Source organism: Cucurbita pepo, chromosome LG14 (assembly GCF_002806865.2).
Source record: "Cucurbita pepo subsp. pepo cultivar mu-cu-16 chromosome LG14, ASM280686v2, whole genome shotgun sequence".
NCBI classification, from domain to species: Eukaryota; Viridiplantae; Streptophyta; class Magnoliopsida; order Cucurbitales; family Cucurbitaceae; genus Cucurbita; species Cucurbita pepo.
In genome coordinates, this window is record NC_036651.1 from 5,544,966 (window position 1) to 5,568,012 (window position 23,047).

The 23,047-nt window shown below is 35.4% G+C and overlaps 2 protein-coding genes across 2 annotated transcripts; both read left to right on the forward strand.

Annotated features, from left to right (window-relative positions):
- Nucleotides 1-892: 892 nt before the first annotated feature.
- On the forward strand, nt 893-6,198 carry LOC111810783 (65-kDa microtubule-associated protein 1-like). The gene is made up of 10 exons (XM_023697566.1): nt 893-1,036; nt 1,915-2,015; nt 2,098-2,301; nt 2,394-2,642; nt 2,727-2,942; nt 3,732-3,887; nt 3,969-4,280; nt 5,366-5,453; nt 5,547-5,695; nt 5,852-6,198. Exons 2-10 carry the CDS (start codon nt 1,944-1,946, stop codon nt 6,152-6,154), a joined length of 1,749 nt encoding a protein of 582 aa, XP_023553334.1. The 5' UTR covers nt 893-1,036; nt 1,915-1,943; the 3' UTR covers nt 6,155-6,198.
- Nucleotides 6,199-10,109: 3,911 nt separating this feature from the next.
- Nucleotides 10,110-19,342, forward strand: LOC111810798 (protein HOMOLOG OF MAMMALIAN LYST-INTERACTING PROTEIN 5-like). Its single transcript, XM_023697592.1, has 6 exons — nt 10,110-10,305; nt 10,383-10,483; nt 16,081-16,190; nt 16,945-17,020; nt 17,104-17,244; nt 18,379-19,342. The coding sequence occupies exons 1-6, from the start codon at nt 10,212-10,214 to the stop codon at nt 19,132-19,134; spliced, it is 1,278 nt and encodes a 425-aa protein (XP_023553360.1). The 5' UTR covers nt 10,110-10,211; the 3' UTR covers nt 19,135-19,342.
- Nucleotides 19,343-23,047: the final 3,705 nt, after the last annotated feature.

The window sequence follows — 23,047 nt, forward strand, 5'->3', positions numbered from 1 at the left end:
ATTATAAATTATGAAATGTATGCCTTTTAAATTTAAAATAACCAATTATCATGTAAATTTTTATTTACCATTTTAATAAAAAAAAAACAAATGTTTTAAAATTATCATTTAATTTAGCAAAAAAAAAAAGTTTATAACATTAAAATATTTGAAGATAATCTATGAAGTATTAATAAACGGCGTTGGTCCATATATTGATGATAAAAAAAAATATATTTTTAAATAAAATATTATTATATTAAACTTTTAAAATTTTAGTGATAGGTTTGAATTAGGGTTTTTTTATTTATTATTATTATTATTAATTTAGTTTTAAAAAAAATATTAAAAAAAAACTGTAATTGGTTAACTAAAAGTCAATTGATAATGAATTTTTGGCGCCAGTTTATTGATTGTTAAAATCAAATTTATTTACCATCGCTTTTGAAATATTGGTTAAAAAAAAAAAGGTCAAAAGTATGTTTCTTTTGTCCATGTTAAAAAAAAAAGTAAATTAGCTTAACAGTAAAACTCTTTTTTTTTTGTTTTAAATTTTAAGTTTAAATCACTTTATTTAATTATGATTATAATTTACATTCCATTTTTGTAATTTACTTCTAAATTGACAGTAGAAATCTATTAGAATAAATTTAAAATATATTTTATTTTAGGTTTAAAAAAAAGAAAAAAAAGAAAAAAAAAAAGAAAATAAAGATTGAAGGCATTATTGAAAAGATGGGGGAGTGGTAGCTGAGCGAGTGAGAGTGAGAGTGTCATTTTGGTAAATAAGAGGAATTCCAGAGATTGTTAATTATTGGATATTGTTGTTAGTATTTAAGGGTCCCATCACCAACCCTCCTTCCCATCCGTCATTTTCTCCTCTAATCTGTTACATGTTCTGGTTTGTTGTCTCTTACACTCTCTCTCTCTACTCTCTTACTTACTTACACAGCAGCCTTGATCTTCATCATCACTCACACCCACACGCACCAACGCTAACATTACAACCTCCATTTTCTTCTAGATCTGAATACATTCTTGCTTCTTCCAAGATCTGGTATCCTGTATTTTTTTTTTTTTTTTTTTTTTTTTTTTTTTTTTTTTTTTTTTTTTTTTTTTANTTTTTTTTTTTTTTTTTTTTTTTTTTTGTTTCTTTCTCTCTTTCTTGCTTTCTTTTGCTGTTAATGCAAGTGGTGCGCCGCTCTTTCTTTTCCTTTTCTTTCGTTTTTCAATGTGTTGTTCTGTTTCCTGGAATGTGACTGGCCGAATCTGGAAATGGAGGAGATCCGTGTGTTCTGGATTCTTAATTCTCTGAAATTTAGGGTTTAGGATCGCTTGCTTCTCGTTCTGTGTTTCTTGTTCTTGATTTTGGTAATGAGGAGGTTTTTGTGGTTTCTATCTCTCTTGAGAAGTTTTTTTTATAAAAAATCTTTGGTGTATTATGTTGCTCGTGCTAATCGCAGATCTGAAACTGTAGTACCACGAATAACAGCTTCGAGGAGGATTCTAGTAGCCATTTTTCTCTGCTGCTCTTTTATTTTGTGGACTGTGATACTACGAAGTCTGTTGCTCTTGGTTTTATGAAACGTAGGGTTTAAACTTGGTTGTGATTCTGTTTTTTGTGTGAATATGAGAAATGAGAGATTTGTGCTTTTTTTGTTGATTGGGGGAGTGAGTTCAGTCTTGATCTTAAAAACTTTCTTGTGGATTATTTTTGAGTTGTCTTGTGCGTTAGGAGGGTTTATTTGGTCGATTTAAGTGCGTTTAAATGCAATGAACTACTTTCTTAACTGATCAGTGTGATGAAATGTAGGTTGAGTTTATGAATACACATATACACACGACATGCACAGACATACATTTGTTAAGAAATTGTTTTGGTGCATTGCATGGTTTCATATACAGAGCCTAACTTGCAGAGTTTGAATGTTGCAGAAAAAGGTGTGAATTTAACAGATTCGTGAATGGCGGTGGCAGATATACAAAATCCTCTTCAAGGAGAAACCACATGCGGTACCCTATTGCAGAAACTGCAAGTAAATAAATCACTCTGTTGGTCTTTTGATTTGTCTTTTGCGTCTAAAATTTTTCTATTGGACTCACCAAAGATTATCTTAGGAAATTTGGGATGAAGTTGGTGAAAGTGATAAGGAACGAGATAAAATGCTGCTTCAGATAGATCAGGAATGTTTGGATGTCTACAAAAGGAAAGTTGAGCAAGCTGATAAGTCCAGGGCAAAGCTTCTGCAGTCTTTATCAGACGCAAAGCTTGAGCTTTCCAGTCTTCTATCTGCTCTTGGTGAAAAAAGTTTTTCTGAATTTGTGAGTAAATGCTATGTGGCTGTTTATATCTGAAAATGCTGATGCGTTTATCTTGTGATTCAATCAAGTTCTATTCTCTCTTTTAATTACAGCCTGAGAAGGCTTCTGGAACAATCAAAGAACAGCTTGCAGCCATAGCACCGGCTCTCGAACAGCTCTGGAAACAGAAAGAACAGAGGGTTAAGGAATTTTTTGATGTTCAATCAGAGATTCAGAAGATATGTGGGGAGATTTCTGGGAGTTTAAACCTTAGTGAGAATCCAGTGGTAGATGAATCTCATCTTTCGGTAGAAAAGCTCGACGAATACCAATGCCAACTCCAGGAACTGCAGAAAGAAAAGGTGAGGCTCTAGACAGGGGAGCAGCCTATTTATTTTTTGTCTTTCATCAAGCTAATCTTTGATCATTTATTCAAACATGAACAGAGTGATAGATTGCACAAAGTTCTTGAATTCGTGAGCACCGTGCATGATCTCTGTGCCGTCCTTGGAATCGATTTCTTTGCTACTGTAACTGAGGTTCACCCAAGCTTAAATGACGCAACTGGTGTGCAATCTAAAAGCATTAGCAATGACACTTTATCCAAGCTGGCAAAGATGGTCTTAGCTCTGAAAGAAGATAAAAAGCAGAGGCTACATAAGGTAAATTTAATATTCTGGACTTATTACTATAATGGTGAGTTTGGGGTACTTTCTAGTTTAAACACTTCTTCAAAATGTATATTTATTTTCTTAAAACACTATTCATTCAAATGGTTTAAATTAAAATATTTGTGTGCTTTTTTAATCAAAATTTTATTTGTTGACCTACATCTTTAGTGATTCTACAAACACTATATTACTATAAGGTGATCCTAAAGTGATTTACGATCAACCACTTTATAAGCAGGCTTTGGAAAATCAACTTTAAAATGATTCTTCAAAAAATGATTTCAAAAGTGATTTCTATTTGTTACCAAAGATTTTTTTAATAAACACTCTAGACCCTTCAAAATCACTTAAGAAGTTAATCCAAACGCACTCTAAGAAGAGAATTTCAAAATTACATTTGCTTTCATTCCCTGCTGCAAAGTATGAAAACATGCATTTATATGGACGTGAAGCATATATGTTAGTATCGATCATGTTTTATCATTTAAAATGATATTTAAATGAACTTTTTTATGGTATTATATCTAGTAAATGAACTTTTTTAGAGTTTAAACGATGCATGGGCTACTCTACGATATTTCAATGGCACTTGTATGTATCAGTTGTTGGGATAAAGATAATCTTTAATTTGTACATTCTCATGCGTATTAGAGCTTGCACTATTTCGACCTCTAGATTATGAGATGTGATATAGTCAAGGGTGGAGTACTATGTATTTTTCCGTTTAGTTTTGTGTGGAGATTTTTAACTTTGTATTATTTTGTATTGTGTCATGTACAGCTTCAAGAATTGGCAACTCAGCTGATTGATCTTTGGAATTTAATGGACACCCCCTCGGAGGAAAGAAGTTTGTTTGACCATGTTACGTGTAACATATCAGCATCAGTAGATGAAGTGACTGTCCCAGGGGCGCTTGCTCTCGATTTGATTGAGCAGGTATTTGAGTCTTCTGTAGATATCTTGCTGTAATTTAATAGGTGTGGCTGTTGACTCTATTTGTCTACTATTTGTTCTAAGGCTGAGGTGGAGGTTGAGAGGCTTGATCAGCTCAAGGCTAGTAAGATGAAGGAAATTGCATTCAAGAAGCAGTCTGAACTTGAAGAGATATTTTCTCATGCTCACATAGAAGTAGACCCAGATGCAGCCCGAGACAAAATTATGGCACTGATTGATTCTGGTAACGTCGAGCCTGCTCAATTACTGGATGACATGGACGATCAAATAGCAAAGGCGAAAGAAGAAGTTCTCAGCAGGAAAGAAATATTGGACAAGGTTGAAAAATGGATGCTAGCATGTGAAGAAGAGAGCTGGCTAGAAGACTACAATCGGGTACTTGTCCTTTCCTGTTATCATATTAAAAATTAGCTAACCCAATGTAAAATTTTTAATTATGTTGATTTGCCCATATAAATTGTGAGATCCCACGTAGGCTGGGGAGGAGAATGAAACATTTTTATAAGGGTGTAGAAACCTCTCCCTAGCAGATGCGTTTTAAAACCTTTGAGGGCAGATGCATTTTAAAAACCTTGAGGAGAAGCCCAAAAGGGAAAGCTCAAAGAAAACAATATTTGCTAGCGGTGGCTTGGCCTTGGCCTGTTACATAAACTCTTCAGGAAATTCTTGCACTTGTTGCAGGTTCATAGTTTTCTGTAGAATTGCCATTTTGTAATTCCCTGGACTGTCATAAACTCTAAACCCTTTTCTTTATTTACTGAACATGCTGGATGCTTGATATATTTATTTTTTATTGTACTTAGAACCCATAGTATCCGACACTTGTTCTAGATTTCAATGCCTAACAGGATGTTGAAAGCAGCCATGGAAGATTCGTTTCTGCATGGCTGCAGTTACTTGGTATATTTACCGATCTAAAATGTGGACATGGATTCCAAAACTGGGAGATCCCACGTCAATTTGAGAGAGGAACGAGTGCCAGCAAGAATGCTGGATCCCGAAGGGGGGGTGGATTGTGAGATCCCACATCGGTTGGAGGGGGGAACAAGTGTCAGCGAGCACGCTGGGCCCCAAAGGAGGGTGGATTGTAAGATCCTATATTGGTTGGAGAGGGGAACGAAACATTCTTTATAAGAGTGTGGAAACCTCTCCCTAGTAGATGCATTTTAAAAATCTTGAGGGGAAGCCCTCAAGGGAAAGCTCAAAAAAGACAATATCTTCTAGTGGTGGACTGTTACGAAAATAATTTGACTGGAAAACTTTTAATTACAAATTTACTTCTTATGATGGTCGATAAAAGTTCAAGGATTGGCCACTCATGCATCATGTCTGTTTCACAGTTGAAATTTTGAATGCCACTCCCGAAGTCTGAGAGTGTGTATGCTACTTTTAATTTTTCAAAAATACTGGATAGTTGTCTGAGCTTTGTGTTTTGTTACACCATTGGCATCACTTTGCAGGATGATAACAGGTATAATGCTAGCAGAGGGGCTCATCTGAATCTCAAGCGAGCAGAGAAAGCTAGAATTCTGGTCAACAAAATTCCAGGTTTGTTGTAAATACGTATGAAGACTTTCACTATTCTCCTTACGATTCCCTGGATACTAATGCTTGCCTCTTCTTGATGGCTTGGTTATGTAGCTCTTGTTGACACTTTGATTGCCAAAACTCGGGCTTGGGAGGAAGATCGTGGCATATCGTTTATTTACGACGGTGTTCCTCTCCTCGCTATGCTAGACGAATATACCATGCTCAGGCATGAAAGGGAGGAAGAAAAACGACGATCAAGGGTAAATTATTTCAATCCTCTTGATATTTATAAACTTATTGGTTTGACGTTGCACCAACCTAACACGAGCACGTTGGAATTTGGATAGCAATGGGTATGGGAAATCTTAAGCTACCTCTTCTTTTCCCTTAATAGCCTCTTACGGTGGACTTTGCAGGACCAGAAAAAATTCCACGAACAACAAAGCACAGACCAAGAGACCATCACCAATCCAAGGCCTAGCCCTGTTCGACCCGTTGGAACAAAGAAGGCAGCAGGGCCTCGTGCAAATGGAGCTGCGAACGGAACACCTAGCAGCAGACGGTTATCACTGAATCAGAATGGATCTAGATCAATGAATAAAGATGGAAGAAGGGATAGTATGAGACCAATGACACCCGTGAAGTACGATGCAATCTCGAAAGAAGACTCTGCGTCGCACTTTTCAGGTACGGAGCCTGTTTCATCCTCCTCACCATGAGAATTGAGAATAGAAGAGAAGTACTCATAATAGCATCTGTAATATTTGTAGTTGCTGCTGTAGTGGGACATGTTCAACAAAATAACTTTAGTTATGTAGTAGTTGTGTATGTTAGAAGAAGTTGGAGGAAGGTTTGTGGTTCAATGTGAGTTATTTTGTCCTAAATCTTTGTTGTTTTGACTAATCTTACTTCATTTACCCTCTGATTTTGTGATCTCTGTTTGGTATGGTTCTCAGTTGCTTTGCTAATTAGTTCTAAAACAAGAATTAAAAATGTTTCTTAAATAGTCCCATTAAGAATCAGTTGCCTTGCCATGCTCTGTCTTAAAGAGTTATATGATTAGCATAACGACAAGAAATTCTCTTGTGTCAGCCAAAGTGTAGTAATGAGATCTAGTTTGGACAAGACAGCTGAGGAGGAATTATGGCAAAAGATCGCATAGAAAACGAAAGAAGAAGATGTGCAGCCCAAATAGACCAATAGGAGACAGAAGATTTGGTTTACCAGTTTGAATGCCTGAAAAAGTATAGTTTTTTATGTACTGATTCACTTTGAAATGTAAATATATACCTATATTATTCTTAAACTATATCACCATTTAATGTTCTAGGTTGTTAGAGTTTAATTCTAAGTCTAGAGGCTTAGTGGGTAATGATTGGTTCACCTTAAACTGACATCATATATATATTTGCTCGTAGTTAGATCGATCGATCGAGGCCTTAATCTACCTTCGGTGTATCTACTTCTTGGGACTCAATACAAATTCTAGGGAACTATCTGGACCTTTCTCCATGTCTATTCTATGGTTCTCATGTATCTTGAGTTCTGCAAAGGGCTCTGTGGCGAACCTTAAGTCGGTCTATAATATCAATGCCAAGTTCTAGAGGGAGCAACCCTCATGCCTATAATCTACTAAGTATGTATGTAGTACTTCATCTTGTAGGTTGGTTTATGGAGCAAGAGCCCTATTGAAAGGGCTTAGTTCATTTCCACATGTGATAATAGCACACTCATACCTCAACGTGTTTTAATTTCATCATGTTCTAAGTTCACCCTGTTCTGGTCTTAAGGCTCTACCCTATCGGGACCAATTTAGGTTAACCTCTTGGTGCATAAGTAGACTCCTAACTGAGGTAGGTTCACTACTAAGATAAGCCAACTATCCCTAATAGTTCCTATATGACACCAACAAGAATAAGGGACTGTATTTGGCTCTAATCACGGTAATAATCTAAGTATAGAATAATCTAAGGTGTTCTTAAGCTGCGTAGCACTTAACTTGGTCTGTTAGGGCCTTCTAACAGTTTACACAAATCTACTTTGTACTACTTAAGTCTAGCATGTATGTATCCTATAGCCTAATTCTATCTCATATTGTCATACATGATACTAATCTCGTACACTAGTAGTCATGCTCAAACATATGAATAAAATCAATCATGCTAGCACAACAGATCATTACAAGCATACATGCCCTAGTCATACTCAAAGGTTCACAAATCATGCTATATTTGTCACGTAATTGAACCTAAATCTCATACATCAAAGTTGTTTATCTTAATATCTCTTAACATTCTCAACGAAAGTTAATTCAACTAATTTAGGTCATTAAAACATGCCAAGGGTCCATATCCACATCTTGGGTCAATTTATACACTTAGGAATCAAAAACTTAATTCAAGTCAGTAAGACCCTAAGCCCGGAAGAGATTCTCAATACCCTAACAAGGTTTCCGAAGGACCCAAAGCTTTTGGAAAGGAAATAGTAAGCCTAAATGGTGAAAATGCATTTTTTTTCAATTTTAAGGAGAAAATTACAAAAAAATCTCGCAAATTTGTAATAGTCAAGGTCACGTGCACGAAATCTTCCAAATCTCAAAATTCAACATTGGATCTACCCCATATCTTGTCATGATCTAGATGACTCGGAGGACTTCACATCGAACAGCTTGGAGTCGACAACCTTCTAAACAGATAAATTTTTTCAGTGAAAATTCTTGAAACTTAAATTTAAAAATCAAGATTGTTCTGGATGATTCAAGATCGGTGTAAGCTTCTTATATAAATAAAGAAGTGAGGGTAGTAATTTGGAGCAAGAAATGAGCCTTGACAAGCCTCCAAACTCGAGAATGAAGCTCTTAGTTTTTGGGTCTCGCTCTCTTGGATTTCTTATAGATTCAAGAATACTGTGAATCATTTATCATCAAATTAGTTTGTACACATTCTAAATAAGATTGCCCAATATGCTCAATACAGGGAATAAAATCAACCTAGGCATACTGAAAAACTCAAAACATGTTCAAACTATCAGATTTCTCAAACGTGCATAATAGAAGCTATAAAGCTATAAATTGTGTTAAATTGTAAACTGTACACGTTTCTAGGTTTAGATATCACGATACTAGGTCAATTAGGTTCTTAGATACAATTTCTAATCATATGCCCCTTGTTACATATACGAGTCTTCCTAGTGGATTCATGTGCGCATATGTGGGTCATGTGTAGGGAAGTACCACACATCCAACCCTGGTCGGACTGGAAAGAGCTCAAGGCCATGCTATGTTGTTTTAAATGATAGGTCCTATCATGTATTTGTATGTTTCCATTATCTGACCCCAACAGTAGAATTACTTACCGAGTATTTCTTCAAATGTAAAGTACCCCTGCACGAACGACGGTGATGTTAGAATGACCATGGAAGCTAAGCTAAGATGGAATGACCATGCTGGAATGTTCGTTGGTAGTATAGGTTTTCCATTTTCGTACTGGGATTTATGTTAATGTTTTGTTTGACAATGTTGTTATTTTTATTTCTTGTTTTAAAATTGAACGTGCAAATCCATGGCTTCGTTGAGAGACTTTTATTAAACTCTTCGTATATGTTATTAAAGACATGCTTGTAGTGACGATTATGGGTGTTATAATCGAGGCTTCTTACAAAATATTATTACTTATATATTACAACATCTAATGTTGTTGAAACTATTTTTGTGAGGAAGACTAAGCTGTAATATTAAATTTTTATTTTATAAATTATGTTGGCAGAATATTATATCATATTTTTGTCGGTGAAAATTATATTAATCTTTGTTATCTTTAGAATTATGTTTATAAAATACTCCTGAAATTTTAAAAATATCATTAACACCCTTTTTATCTTTATAGTAAAAGTTTAAAAAAAATCTTGTTGTTAATATATGGATGAAAACTGTCTCTCTACAATGTCATATATTATCTCCAACCTTTTTAATATTATTTTTTAAAAATTTATAAGTATTTTTAAAACGTGATATTAACAATAAGAGTATTTTTGAACGTTTTAAAAAAATTAAAGATATTTTTGAAGTTTTTGAAGTTTTTATTTTAAAAAATAAAAGATATTTTAAAATAAAATATTAACATTACAAAAGTTTGTTTGAAGTTATTTGAAAAGTATATAGTTGAAATTATGGGTTTAATGGTCGGTATTGGTGAGGTTGGGGGATTTTTGAACTTATTTAAAAGTATATTGTTGAAATTATGGGTTACATTGTCCGGATTAGATCAGGTTGAAAGATTTTTTTTGACCCAACCGAAATAATATAAAAAACATGTATATGACTAGCATGGAGAACTCGGGCATGTCTTTACACTGGCTCATACTATTCTGGCAAACCCATTAAGAGGATTCTTAATATATTTTATATATTTTTATTTGACTTGGGTCAAATCCGAAGGTTTTGCCCACGAACTCGAAACGGAGCCGATTCAGATTCAGTTTGGGTTAAAAAAAAAATGAACTCAACTCTACCGAAATGTTAATTCAACCCAACCCAACCCAACCCTTATAGTTCCGGTTGAGTTGGGTTGGGTTGGTATGAATTGTCAGGTTGAATGTATTAAATTTTAGGATATTTTTTTTGTACAGGTATAAAACTCAACAATATTTTTATTAATTTAAGTCATTTTGTTTTTTTGTTTAAGATTTGAAGTTTCCATTGCATTCGACTCTCCAAGTTTTCAACCAAAATTGTAAGATCACCTTTGATCGTCTCAGATTCGGAGCTCCCAGTGAAAGATGGCGAGCGAGACCGAGCCGGCGAAGCTCCTTCTGCCCTACCTCCAGCGAGCGGACGAATTGCAGAAGCACGAACCTCTTGTCGCATATTACTGTAATTCTTAGTTTCAATTCTTCTTCTAGGCCCTAATTGTTTTGATTCTTGATTGCTTGGGCGTTTTCCATGTTTAGGTCGATTATATGCTATGGAACGTGGGCTAAGGATTCCACAGGGCGAACGTACCAAGACCACAAATGCCCTCCTTGTTTCCCTCATGAATCAGCTCGAAAAGGTTTCGGATTTACTGCTTTTTGTTAATCCAATATTTGTTCAAGTTTGTGGATCATATGGATGGTTTGGTACTGAATTTTGGAAAGCTGACAAACTGGAACTACTGCTTATTATGGGTTTTTGTTTGAAAATTTGGTATATTATCTTACTGGAATAGTGGCAGCATGTTACCTAGAATCAGGGCCGATCGAAGCTACTTGGGGATTGGGAAAATATTTTGTTTTAGGCTGTCTTTCTAATCAAGTACTATGTGAATTTTATTTTTCATTATCTGATCATTTTTGAATTGATGTACATCTTTTTTCGATTTTACTTTTCAAAATTTTATCAATTCTATTAGGGTTACATCTAGTAACAAATTTATAGTAACAAATTTATTCGTTTGTATTCCTACATATCTAAATTGGATACAGAAATATAATTACAGACAAATAAAACGCAATGTATTTGGTATTTATCAACTGCAAACTGAGGGGAGATTTAAGATGGGGGGGAATTGGTGTATACTTATAGGAAGTTCACAGACTCTTTAAGATGTTGCAGATTTTGGAATGAGCCTTCAGTTTTAAGATTAATCTATCAAAATGTTATGTTGTTGTGTGGTTGCTTGAAGTTTAATCCTTTTAATATCTTCGGTTCTTCATGGGCTGAGAGTTATTGGCCTCTGTCCTCTACCTTAGTCTACCTACCGGTGGCAATCCTGAGTTGGTATATTTTTGGAATTGATTTGGGAGACGTGCGTTGTAGATTCTTATCCAAGACTGAACTGTAACTGTAAAAGAAGAAGAGAGATTAATGGTAAATTCACTATTTTCTGCCCTATAATATCAAATATAAGTAATGATAGAAAGTGCAAAACGTGATCGTTCCCGTTTGCATGGATATTTTCTTTTATTTGAAATTTCTTTAAAGCTCTAGGAATTGGAAAAAAATGTTTCATTTGTTCTCTCAAATATTCTGGTCTCTCACCTTTCCCTTCTTAGAATTCTAGCCAAATTTGCGCATTTCACTTTGAAGTAAATTAGATTGTTCTGGAGTTGCTTGTTTGAGCAGTTGATTTGGGGCCGATTTTTGGGCTCCTCTGTGGTTTCTCTTGTGCGTGATAGAAATTGTAGGTCCATGTTGGAGGAGGTTGTAATGGTCCCTCCCGGTAAGGATAAAGGGTTTTTATTCTATGCACACACACACACATATATATTTTGCAGTTTTGGAGCATATTTGGCTTGAAGACATAGTAGGATCTTTAGAGGTTGAACGGTCATGGAACGTTCTTTGAAAAAATATTAGGTTTAATACCTCCTTGTGGACATTGGCCAGGATAGTGTTGCCCATTCCACAACCTCCATGTCTTGGAGGGTTCTTCGAATAAGCATCTCCCATGAACCATTTTGGTCAACCACAAATCTACAACTGATGCATTCTTTGCACTGGATAAAGCAAACAGAAAGGTAAAATGATAGATTTTTTTTTTTTTTGTCCAATCCATAGGTCAGCCCGACAATGTTTGAGTTGACAATACAACACTAGGTTTCTATAGCACATTCCTTTGCCCAGTCTAAACATAGATTATACATAACTTGGGCTATCCAAAGACTGACTCATAAACTCAGAAATGATAAATTCATGAGCCAAACATCCCCAAAGAAATTCTTCACCTAACATAGTGACTTTGGAGATTTAACATTGAAAAATGTGGCATTTGGAGTCTGGAGGATAGTTATTTTTGCAAAATTTGGCTCTACCAAGGGATTTTCATTGTTCATTGTTCATTTTTTTTTTTAAAATTTAATTTTATTTATTTATATACAATGGTGAACCAAACTTTCATGGAGAGATAAATGAAGGAAAACAAGGGCATACAAAAATATAGCCTTGAGAAAAGGAAGCAAATCTCACACACACACACACACACACACAAAAAAAAATCTCTAAGCTAGAGAGATAAGATCTAAAGGATAATTACTAAATAACTTTGGTTTGTAACTTCATAACCGAAGCTGAAAGAGAAAAATGGAATCTGAGAAGGTACCAAGCATCACTTGGAGGTCTCTCAATCTCTCTAAGGAAAACCTTTTTGGTCCCAGAGTTTGCAGGAATATTTGGTTCTTAGGTTTTAAAATGTACACTTCCAGTGTCTGAGTTTTGAAAAATAGGATTAAAAGGGGTATTTGGTGGTACTTTTTCCATCTACAAGTTTTTGAAATTCTTTTTAATGTAGTGTGGCATTTGAAATTTTTTTAAAAGATAAAACTCTCCTCTCTCTATTCTCATCCTCTCTCCAACCTCTCTCCAACCTCTCTCTTTCGTTCTTTTTCCTCTCTCCTTCCTCACTCTTTCATTCAAATTAGTGGCATTGTCTTTGTGACGCTACCTATATGATCAAGGGGTCAAGCTCGAAGTACAAGGTGGCGGTGGAGGGTTGCGGGAGTCAATGAGGGTGAGGATTCCTAGGTGACGAATGCTAGGTTATTCTTCTTTTTTGAGTTTGATCTAAATTGATGAATTTAGACTTAGCTGGGATTTGATATCATTGCAGCCCACAGAGTTTAAGGCTAATGGATCACAAAAAATCAAGGGAAAACATGAAAAGTCGATTGTGCGACAAAGGGATGGAATACTGTAGATTTTGGACATGAACTGTTGAGAAATAGAGTTGATCTTTGATGTGGAATAGACTCTGAGGGAGTTTAGCACTAGTGATCTCAAATCGTTGTCATTGATCTCGAGAAGTGGTAAAAAAATGGTTGGAAGGGACGGCTTCTCGTGGGGACCCCCTATTGTTAGGAGAAAGAATGGAAAGAGGGATAGGAGAAATAAAGGAGGGAGGGAGGATTAAGAGGAGAGAGAATGGAAAGAGAGAATGAGAGGAGAGAAATTATTTTATTTTTAATTTTAAATGCCACGCAAACAATAAAGATAATAAATAATTACTCCATTACCATTACTGTAGCAAATAGAAAAAGTATTGCTAGAGACCGTTTTAAACCTATTTATCAAAACTCACAGACTTCTTAAGCATATTCTTGAAAACTCAGATACCAAAATAGTACATTTTAAAAGGGCCAATGAATCTATTCCTGAAAACGCCAGGCAAAAGGTAATTTTCCAAAATTCTATTATTTCTCTTACCCCCCAAACCCCATAAAATTACACAAACCCGAACTCGCCATAAGTGCTCATCTCTCACGAAAGGGTTGGTGGAGAAAAAACTCATAGGTCGTCTCTCTACAACTTCGAGAACTGGCAAAGCAATAGCCAAACTCCTCAAAGAAACAACTCCAAATTGCTCCTTCAAAGTACCAACACCGAAGAATATGATTGAGATCTTCAATTGTTCTCTTCCAAACAATAGAACAAAAGGCTCTACCAAATTGGATACCTTACTTGAAATCCGATCCAATGTGTTAACTCTTCTATTGAAAATCTGACACATAAAGAATTCAATCTTCTTGGGAATTTTCACCTTCCACACAAAGAAAAAAAAAACGAAACTCTCGATGAGTGGTGACCAACCAAACATCGAAAGGAGGTGTAGAAAAAGTGCCTTTGGATGAGTTGGGACTTAAAGACAAACATTCTTCCTCTCATCGGTAAAGCGAAACTCTCCAATCAAAGATAAAAGAGCTAGAACATTCGAGGTTCAATGAAAGGGCAGAATCCAAATGAAAGAGAAAGAAATTCCTTAAGGAGGACAACGGGGAAACATGGAGCAGAGAGTTCTATCCACTGACCACGTATCCTCCCTAAAGTGAGTATCTCTCTCATCCCTTATTGAATAGTGAGTAAATTGAGAAAGAACATGGAGCTAAGTAGAAATATATTTCCACGACTTTTCAATATTTTGAACAGGTAATAATTTTTAGGTTTTGACGTTCGCTGGAAGGCAAGGTTCTATTTTTTAGCCTTGAAAGTTACGCCTTCATTGAACCATGGCCTTCACCTCATAGAAGATGGTTATGTCTCTATGAAAAGGCTCTAAGGCTTCCACCCCTCATGTAATGATTAGAAAAATGATATTAATTTGTTTCATTCTTCAAGAAATATAAAAGTTTAAGTTGTGACAATTTGAACTATTACTACTTTTACTGTGACTTTAAGAATATTGAATGACAAAAATGTATAGTATAAGTTGATTCTATTAATGATAATAGTAGTGATGTTAAAGATATCATTTAGAATTTTTGTTCAAGTGGCAATTGAGAGGGGTATTTTCTTTTTCTTCTTTTCTATTTTTATGTTATGTTAGTGGTACTTAGGCATGCCATTTTAGAATTTGTAAAATGTTTTCCAATAATTTTGAGGCTTACACTTCATACTGCCTTGAACTTATGCCTCTCCTCTTCGAGGGGAAAAGTCTCAAGGTTGCCTCTAACCTTTAAAACATTGTGGGTTTCAGAAATACCTTAAATCCCACCTATTGTCCGTTCAATTGTGTAAGGATCCTACTACTTACAATGACCTTGTGCTCTAAGGTGTCAAATTCATGATGGAACAGCCATAACCATGTAGCCAACAAGGCTGTGTTGCTTTCCCTTATGTTACTTATACCTGAGCAGCTAACCTTCCAAGGTTCAACCGCTTAGACCCCGCCTCCCACCTCACAAGATGAGATCCTTTCCATTCATCAATCTCCTCCCATAAGAAATATCTCATAAGCTTCTCAAAGACCTTACTAACTGCACTAAGAACTCTAACCAGGGACATAAAATAGATTGGGATGCCACTTAGGACCAACTGATTAGAATAAGCCAACCATTTTCGTGAAGAAACTTTTCTTCCAAGATTCAAGCCTTTTTCGAACTTTTTGATAGGACGATGTTGGTTGGCTTTGGCAATGCTACTACTTTCTTGCTTGATTATTGGATTGACAATGACATCCTTCCAAAAGACTACCCTGGGCTTTTCTCCCTACAATCTCAGAAAGAGATTGTCATCAGGAATCCCTTCTCTCACTATCACTATTCAAAATTTTCTTTTAGAAGGAACCACTCGGTTTTTAAGATTCTTGAATGGGCTTCTCTCCCAGTTTGCTCTCTAACTTCTTCTTTGGCTCTCTTCTGGATAATTGGACTTGGACTTGGACTTGGACTTGGACTTGGACTTGGACTTGGATGATGGAGATCTTTTCTTGTAACTCCCTATTGTTTGTCTTCATTAATAAAAAGAACGCCGAACCTACCCTATACACTAAGTTATTTGACAATCCAAACATCCCAAGAAAGTCGAGTTCTTTCTTTGGGAGCTTTCTCATGAGACTATTAATACTCATGATAAGCTTGCAAGGCCTCCAGACTATATGTCCCTTCTATCTCCTAAAATGTAAGAGAATAAAATGTAAGTTCTCTTAGTGCCATTTGGAAGAGCTGTGTTGTAATCTTCTTTGGCTTACGGCTTCATTTTCCTCCTGGTATATAATTTCATTTATACAATGAAATTACTCTCTCATTAAAGAAAAAAAAAAACATACGACCTTTGATTAGAACATGGAGAAATATGAACCCTGCTTGAGTTCATTCATCACATTTTTACCTCATTGGTAACTTTATGCCTTTGGTTGGTAATATGTGCTTACTAATCAATCCATCTATCGTTTTTCAGGATAAGAAGTCACTCAGCCTTGGGCCTGATGATAGTTTGCATCTAGAGGGGTTTGCATTGAGTGTCTTTGCAAAGGCAGACAAACAAGATCATGCTGGACGAGCGGATTTGTATGTCAATGAATCAATGATCTTCCTTCATATAGAAAAATATTTCAATTCCTGTACTTTTAGTTAGTTACAAAGATTCATGGTTAACTTGCTTGACTTGGAATATTGCTTTTAAAAACTATGTTTGAATTAGATTGGATGACTTTTAGTGGTCAATTTTATAAGTTATTGTTCACATCGGAATCATTATTCACAAAGAAAGCTACTTCGTTTATTCTAAAAAATACAAGTTATCTAGAAGAACAACTTCGTTTATTCTAAAAAATACAAGTTATCTAGAAGAACACACTAAAGAAAAGAAGAATATGGTTAAAAATGAAATAAAATGAAAATAAACTAAGAATAAGAATAAGGAAAAAAAAAATCAATTGTCGGAACATATTTTTACTTACAAAAATCAAGTCTTGTAGTTTCTTAATTCGAAGCAGCTAAGTTTGTTTTCAAATTGTATTGAAGTCTGTTTCAGTATGGTTGTTGATTGAGCTTAACCATCGTTCTTATTTGTCACTTCCTTTGATGGATATATAAGATAAGATGCATAGTTAGATCATAACTTGAAGTTTTATCTTTGTTGAAGTGTCAAAAGATGTCATTAATGTGATTTGGATACTTGTAGGCTGTATGGTTTCACTCATTTAAGTTATGGCATCCTTTTTTCATTATATTTGTGTGCTTCAAACATTATTTGAGTAAGGATAGAGAAATCATATATTTTGTTTCTGAGTTTCTAATTTCTTTAAGATTTTATTCACAGGAACACTGCAAAAACATTTTATGCTGCAAGCATTTTCTTCGAGATTATTTCCCAGTTTGGTCCACTTCAACCAGACGTGAGTTTCTTTCCTGATTGACATTGTTTTAGTCTTCTGAATCAGATCCTTGCTTAATCTTTTAAAAAAAATTCTATTCATAGCTGGAGCAAAAACGGAAATACGCCGTCTGGAAAGCAGCAGATATCAGGAAGGCTTTGAAAGAGGGAAGGAAGCCACAGCCTGGTCCACCTTCTGGTGATGAAGATCTGTCTGTTCCTTCAAGTACACCTACCAGTGCAAATGTATGGTTTGCTGCCTAATTCTAGTTTAACTCTTGTACTACCTACTAAAAATGTGAGATCTCACCTCGGTTGGGGAGGAAAACGAAACATCCTTTATAAGGGTGTGGAAACCTCTCCCTAGCCGACGCTTTTTAAAAACCTTGAAGAGAAGTCTAAAAGAGAAATCCCAAAAAGGACAATATCTGCTAATGGTGGGCTAGGGTCGTTACAAATGGTATCAGAGCTAGACACGGGGTAATGTGCCAGCGAGGAGCTGAGCCCCGAAGGGGGGTGGACATGAGGCGATGTGCCAGCAAGGATGCTGGGTCCCAAAGGGGGTGGATTTTGTGGGGGTCCCACATCGATTGGAGAAAGGAAGAGTGTCAGCGAGGACACTCGTCCCTAAAGGAGGGTGGATTGTGAGATCCCACATCGGTTGGGGAGGAGAACGAAACACCTTTTATAAGGGTGTGAAAACCTCTTCCTAGCAGAGACGCACTTTAAAAACTTTGAGAGGAAGTCCGAAAGGGAAAGTCCAAAGAAGACAATATCTTCTAGCGGTGGGCTAAGGTCGTTACAAATGGTATCAGAGCTAGACATCGGGCGATGTGCCAGCAAGGAAGCTAAGCCCCGAAGGGGGTGGACATGAGGTGATATGACAGCAAGGATGCGGGGCCCGAAAGGGGGTGGATTTGGTGGGGGTCCCACATCGATGGGAGAAAGGAACGAGTGCCAGCGAGGACGCTAGGCCTCGAAGAGGGGTGGATTGTGAGATCCCACATTGGTTGGAGAGGAGAACGAAACACTTTATAAGGGTGTGGAAACCTATATCTAGCAGACGCGTTTTAAAAACCTTGAGGAGAAGTTCGAAAGGGAAAGCTCAAAGAGGACAATATCTGCTAGCGGTGGGCTAGGGTCGTTACAAAAACCTCTATTGATGCTTAATGTCTATGATTAATAAACAACAGACCACAAACAGATAGTAATATTATTTCTTAGCACACCAAAAGAAAGGAATATTATTTCTTAGTTTAGTTTTTCTCATTCTGGATTGTCCTTTATTAGTTTTACGCTGAAGTATCTTACATGTGTAAAACAACTATCAAGGAGGTTTTGAGGCTGCTTAGGTATTTACTACGATGTTCGTTTTTATAGGATGCAAGACCAGGGGAGCCTCAAGTCTCGAGAACTCGATCACAATTGGATTCCTTACCCCAGGTTTATGATAAGGTTAATGATGATCATTCAAATGTCCCACAAAGTCCTCAGGTCTATGACAACATGAACAACCACACTTCTTTAAACACGTCTCCGCCTGCTCGATTCCATAATGACGTTGACAATCAGCACCCTTCAAATATTCCATCATACCCTGCAGCTGGTTATCCATCCCATGAGTTTCATCTACCTCCTCCGAGGAATGAACCAGACAGTTCCTCTTACTCTCAGCCATACCACCACATCCAATCCTACTCAGAGCATCAACAGCCTTTGCCTCATAATTATGTATCTAATGAAACCTCCCCAAATTACTCATATTCCCATTTCCAATCTTATCCAAGTTTCTCGGAAACTAGCCTCCCGACCGCCCCTTCTCACCATCCGACCTATTACCAAGGATCCGATGCTTCATACTCTTCTCACGTGACTCCTCCTGCCAGCTACCCATCAGCTTCCCAATATCATTCAAACGGAAGAGAGGGGACGGCCTCAGAACCTCAACCTACAGCAGCTCCAGCCAAGTCATACCATTATGACAGCAACTACCAGCCACCTCCTGAGAAAATTGCTGAGGCACACAAGGCTGCGAGGTTTGCAGTAGGGGCTCTGGCATTTGATGATGTTTCAGTTGCAGTAGAACACTTGAAAAAATCACTGGAATTGTTGACTAACCCTTCAGCCGGTCTGTGATATTCTGCTTTTCTGCTCGACCCACTAATGTGTGGATTTCTTCTGCTATCATACCAGGTTTGATATGTAAATTTTAATACATTTGTGCCCGAGAAAATAGATTGATCGTAAATGTTATTGATAAAGTTTCATTATGTTTTTATAATTCCTTCCGAGGTATCTGTTACTCCTATAGTTGAAGCAATATTCATTTAAGAATGTCCAACTCTATGTTGGTGGTTGAATATGAGTTTAGATTGCATGAAGAACTAAATGATAGAAACTGAAATTCCTGGGATCTGTGTTTAGTAATTGGGTTTATGTTTTATAGAAGTTAGAATATAGGGTTTGGTAATCATACACTATTTCTAGAAGTTTTGAGTATTAAAGGGTTTGAGTTTAGGAGTTGAGGTTTATCATTTTTAGGGGATTAGGAGTTAGGGGTCAGGTTTTTAGGGTTTATGGAACCGACCGATGAGAAACACACGCTACCTGAGGCAAAATCTCGTAATTTTTTTCATCATCAATGTAGTTCGTACACCATTTGTTGGCAAGGATCATAGTTGAGAAATGCTCATTGTGCCCAGATTCATTGTGTTGTCTTCGTGATCTCGATTACAATCGTCGTTGTTGCGTTGTTTAGTCTATTGTGTTCTACATCACCGACTGTCTTGTATATGGATGAGGGATAGTAAATGTGTTCTACTTCAACCAGAATTCGATTGTGTTCTACATCTTTTTATCATAGTTACTATTTGGGAGAGCGTTGTTGGTTTACACAATGCTGCAAAAAGAATAGTGCATGACAAGGTATTGGACACAAAGTGTTGGATGTAAGGTCCATTTGGATGTAAGGTATTGGACACAAATTTTTAATCTCCTTTCTGAGATAATTTGAATATCTAATATATTAAGATATAATATTTTATCTCGATCGTATTAGATATTAAATTTCAAATATATAATATATTTTTCGTTTTTATATTTAATATATTATTTAATATTTAAACCCTTCAAATTAAATACATTTTTTATTTTTTCTATTTAATATTTAATGTATTTAATATATTCGATATTAATTTGGACCCTTAAGAATAAATATATTTTTCTTTTAATTTTTTTAATATATTAAATTTTATTTTGAATTCTTCCCATTAAATATATTTTATATTAATATATTAAGTTATTAATTAAAATTTCGAGCAACTAAATGGATGATTTTAGTTACTATAAGCTAGAAAAAAAAACTATAGACTTACTCGTTATAAGCTCCATTGATCAATTTTTATGCAATAGAACAAGTTGTATTCATGGATATAATCATTATAAATAAGTTGATCGTTCATTATTACACTTGAGTCAAAAGTTAATTTTAATCTTACAATTATATCTTACAAAGCCTCTTTCAGGCTAGTGAGAGTGGGTCCCACTTTTTCAGCCTCGAAATCAATATTCAAAGGAACTACTCATCAATTGAAAAATATTTCATGTTTATGACACCATGTTGTGTATTTTTATATAGCTCGAGTGGCTAGTTGTGAATATTCGATTGCTAATCATGAGAAAAATGTTATAGCTGCTATTTTATTTGTCTTGTTGAACGTGATCGTGTTAGAAGCTAAACTCGAGGACATGAGAATGTAATCTTAACCATTTTAAGTATTTTGAACTGTCCACAGTATAAGGTTGGGAATAACGATTTCAACGACTTTTCAATCACTCAAATCAGAGCTAAAACGAAGAAATTACAGTCGAGACAACATATCTGACGTGATGATGTGACAGCTAAATCAAAATGATTGACAAATCAAAGTATGACATTTATAATTTCAGAAGAATAAATAAAATTATTTATACCTCATATAAATTTGAATCTAACGGTTACTTACCTCGATTTCATTATTACTATATTACATTATTATATTATTATATTTTGAAATGGTGGGGTTACTTACATCATTTTTATTATTATTATATTATTATATTTATAATAAATTTTGAAATTTTAACTTAATCGTACTCACATTACTCTTTATTATTATGTATATAATAAATTTTGAATTTGTCATTTGACCGTTACTCACCTCCGTTTTTATTATTTTTATATTATATTATTATATTTTAAAAAAATATTAATTTCTATCTCTAGTCACTTTTCTTCTCTATTTAAACTTATCTGCCCCATTTTTTTTACACACAACTTTCATAATTCATCCTCTTTAATTTTCTAAAGCTCCATTGTTGTTCTCTCAAAGCTTCCAATTTTATTTATTTTCATTTTATCATTGAGATAGATTTTTTTTATTGTATTGTGAGGAAATAGTTGTGAGTACTCCGAATTGTAAATCTACTCGTTGAAAGAGTTGTGGTGTGTTACTACCAAATTCAAATACTTGTACTGGTTTTATCCTGCGCCGTGGAAAAGATTGAGTTTGCTCTTGAACTCGTAAAAAGAGCAGTGTAGCGGTTTGGCTCTGAGAGTGGAGTAGGTCAAGTTTGACCAAACCACTATAAAACTACGGTGTCATATTTTCTAACTCTTCCTATTTAATTTCAAAATTATTATTGTGATTTATGCATATTCTAGTTGATTATTGTTTTGATTTGAATTATTTTGTTCTAGTAATTATCATCTTCTACTTATTGGTAAGAAGTTTCATAATTAGAAAAATTAATCACGTTTAACTATTTTTCTCGGTAAAACCCTATTCACCCCCTCTAAGGTTGCCATACGATCCAACATAGATAACTCAAAATTAAGTAAGAATAGAAGAGTTGGGCCAAGAACTATGAGTTAAAGACTTAAACCTAGACGTTTTGCTCGAAAAGTATAAGTTATGGAATTAACCTACTAAATGGTATCAATTGTGCATGAAAGTTTAATGGATGACTTTATACTATTTATTAAGGACGTATGATCAAAATATCCCTACCGTGTCCTTAAGATATTTCATAGCCTAAATGGACCGAGATGACTTAAAAATTTATACCATACCTATTTTTAAGGTTATGAATGACTATGGTCTAGGTTCTAAGACCAGAACTAAACCTCGCAACCTATTATTCATAGATGAACCTATCTAGCCGTATCTTGATACCTTTGGATCCATGCCACACTTCGTCGATCATGAACCATCCTTACTGACTGGATTTCACCCAAGAATTATGGAAAACGATTCTTGAATAGGCTCTCATAAGTTGTAGGTCCCACGTCTAGGAGTGGAGCTAACCTTCGCAACCGAACATGCATCTAACAAACTTAACATGACGGGTGGCTCATTGTATCTTACAAGGCTTTGAAAGCCTAGGAATTACCTTAACATCATATACATGTAGCCTAAGCAAGCTAGCTAATCTAGCATATACTCGTCTTACACAATAGAATAATTGGTGGGTCACAATCTCTCTAATTGTAGTCTAACCATCACAACTCGTATATTCTTTGAATAATAATGCATATAATTAGATATTAGCTTACTTCTAACTTAAATATTCTCCATCAAGTCAATCCTAAAGATATAGTCGCATAAACGATCTGAAATGGCTACTTACAGTACTTGAGATATTTGGAGTTTCGATTTTTCTCTTCTTCAAGCTTAAATTTGCCCGAGCTCCTCAATTAGACCCCAATTTGACTATAAAAGAAGAATACTAATGAAAATGGCTCGAAAATTAGACATCGAGAGGCTGAAATATCAAGAACATGGTAAAAAAGACTAACCATTGACCATGGTCAGTGTCTTCCTCACTCGTGTGCTACCCTTTCAAAAGTTTCCAAATTTTCGGCTGAAATTCGTAATTTGATTCAACTTAGTTCCTTCAGATCTAAGAATTCAATAGAACAATTTTCATGAACTATTGAAACTTCAAATTGACATCCTTATCTAGAACTTCGACGAGCCTCCACCAAATGTTTAAGGCATTTCGTCCCTTG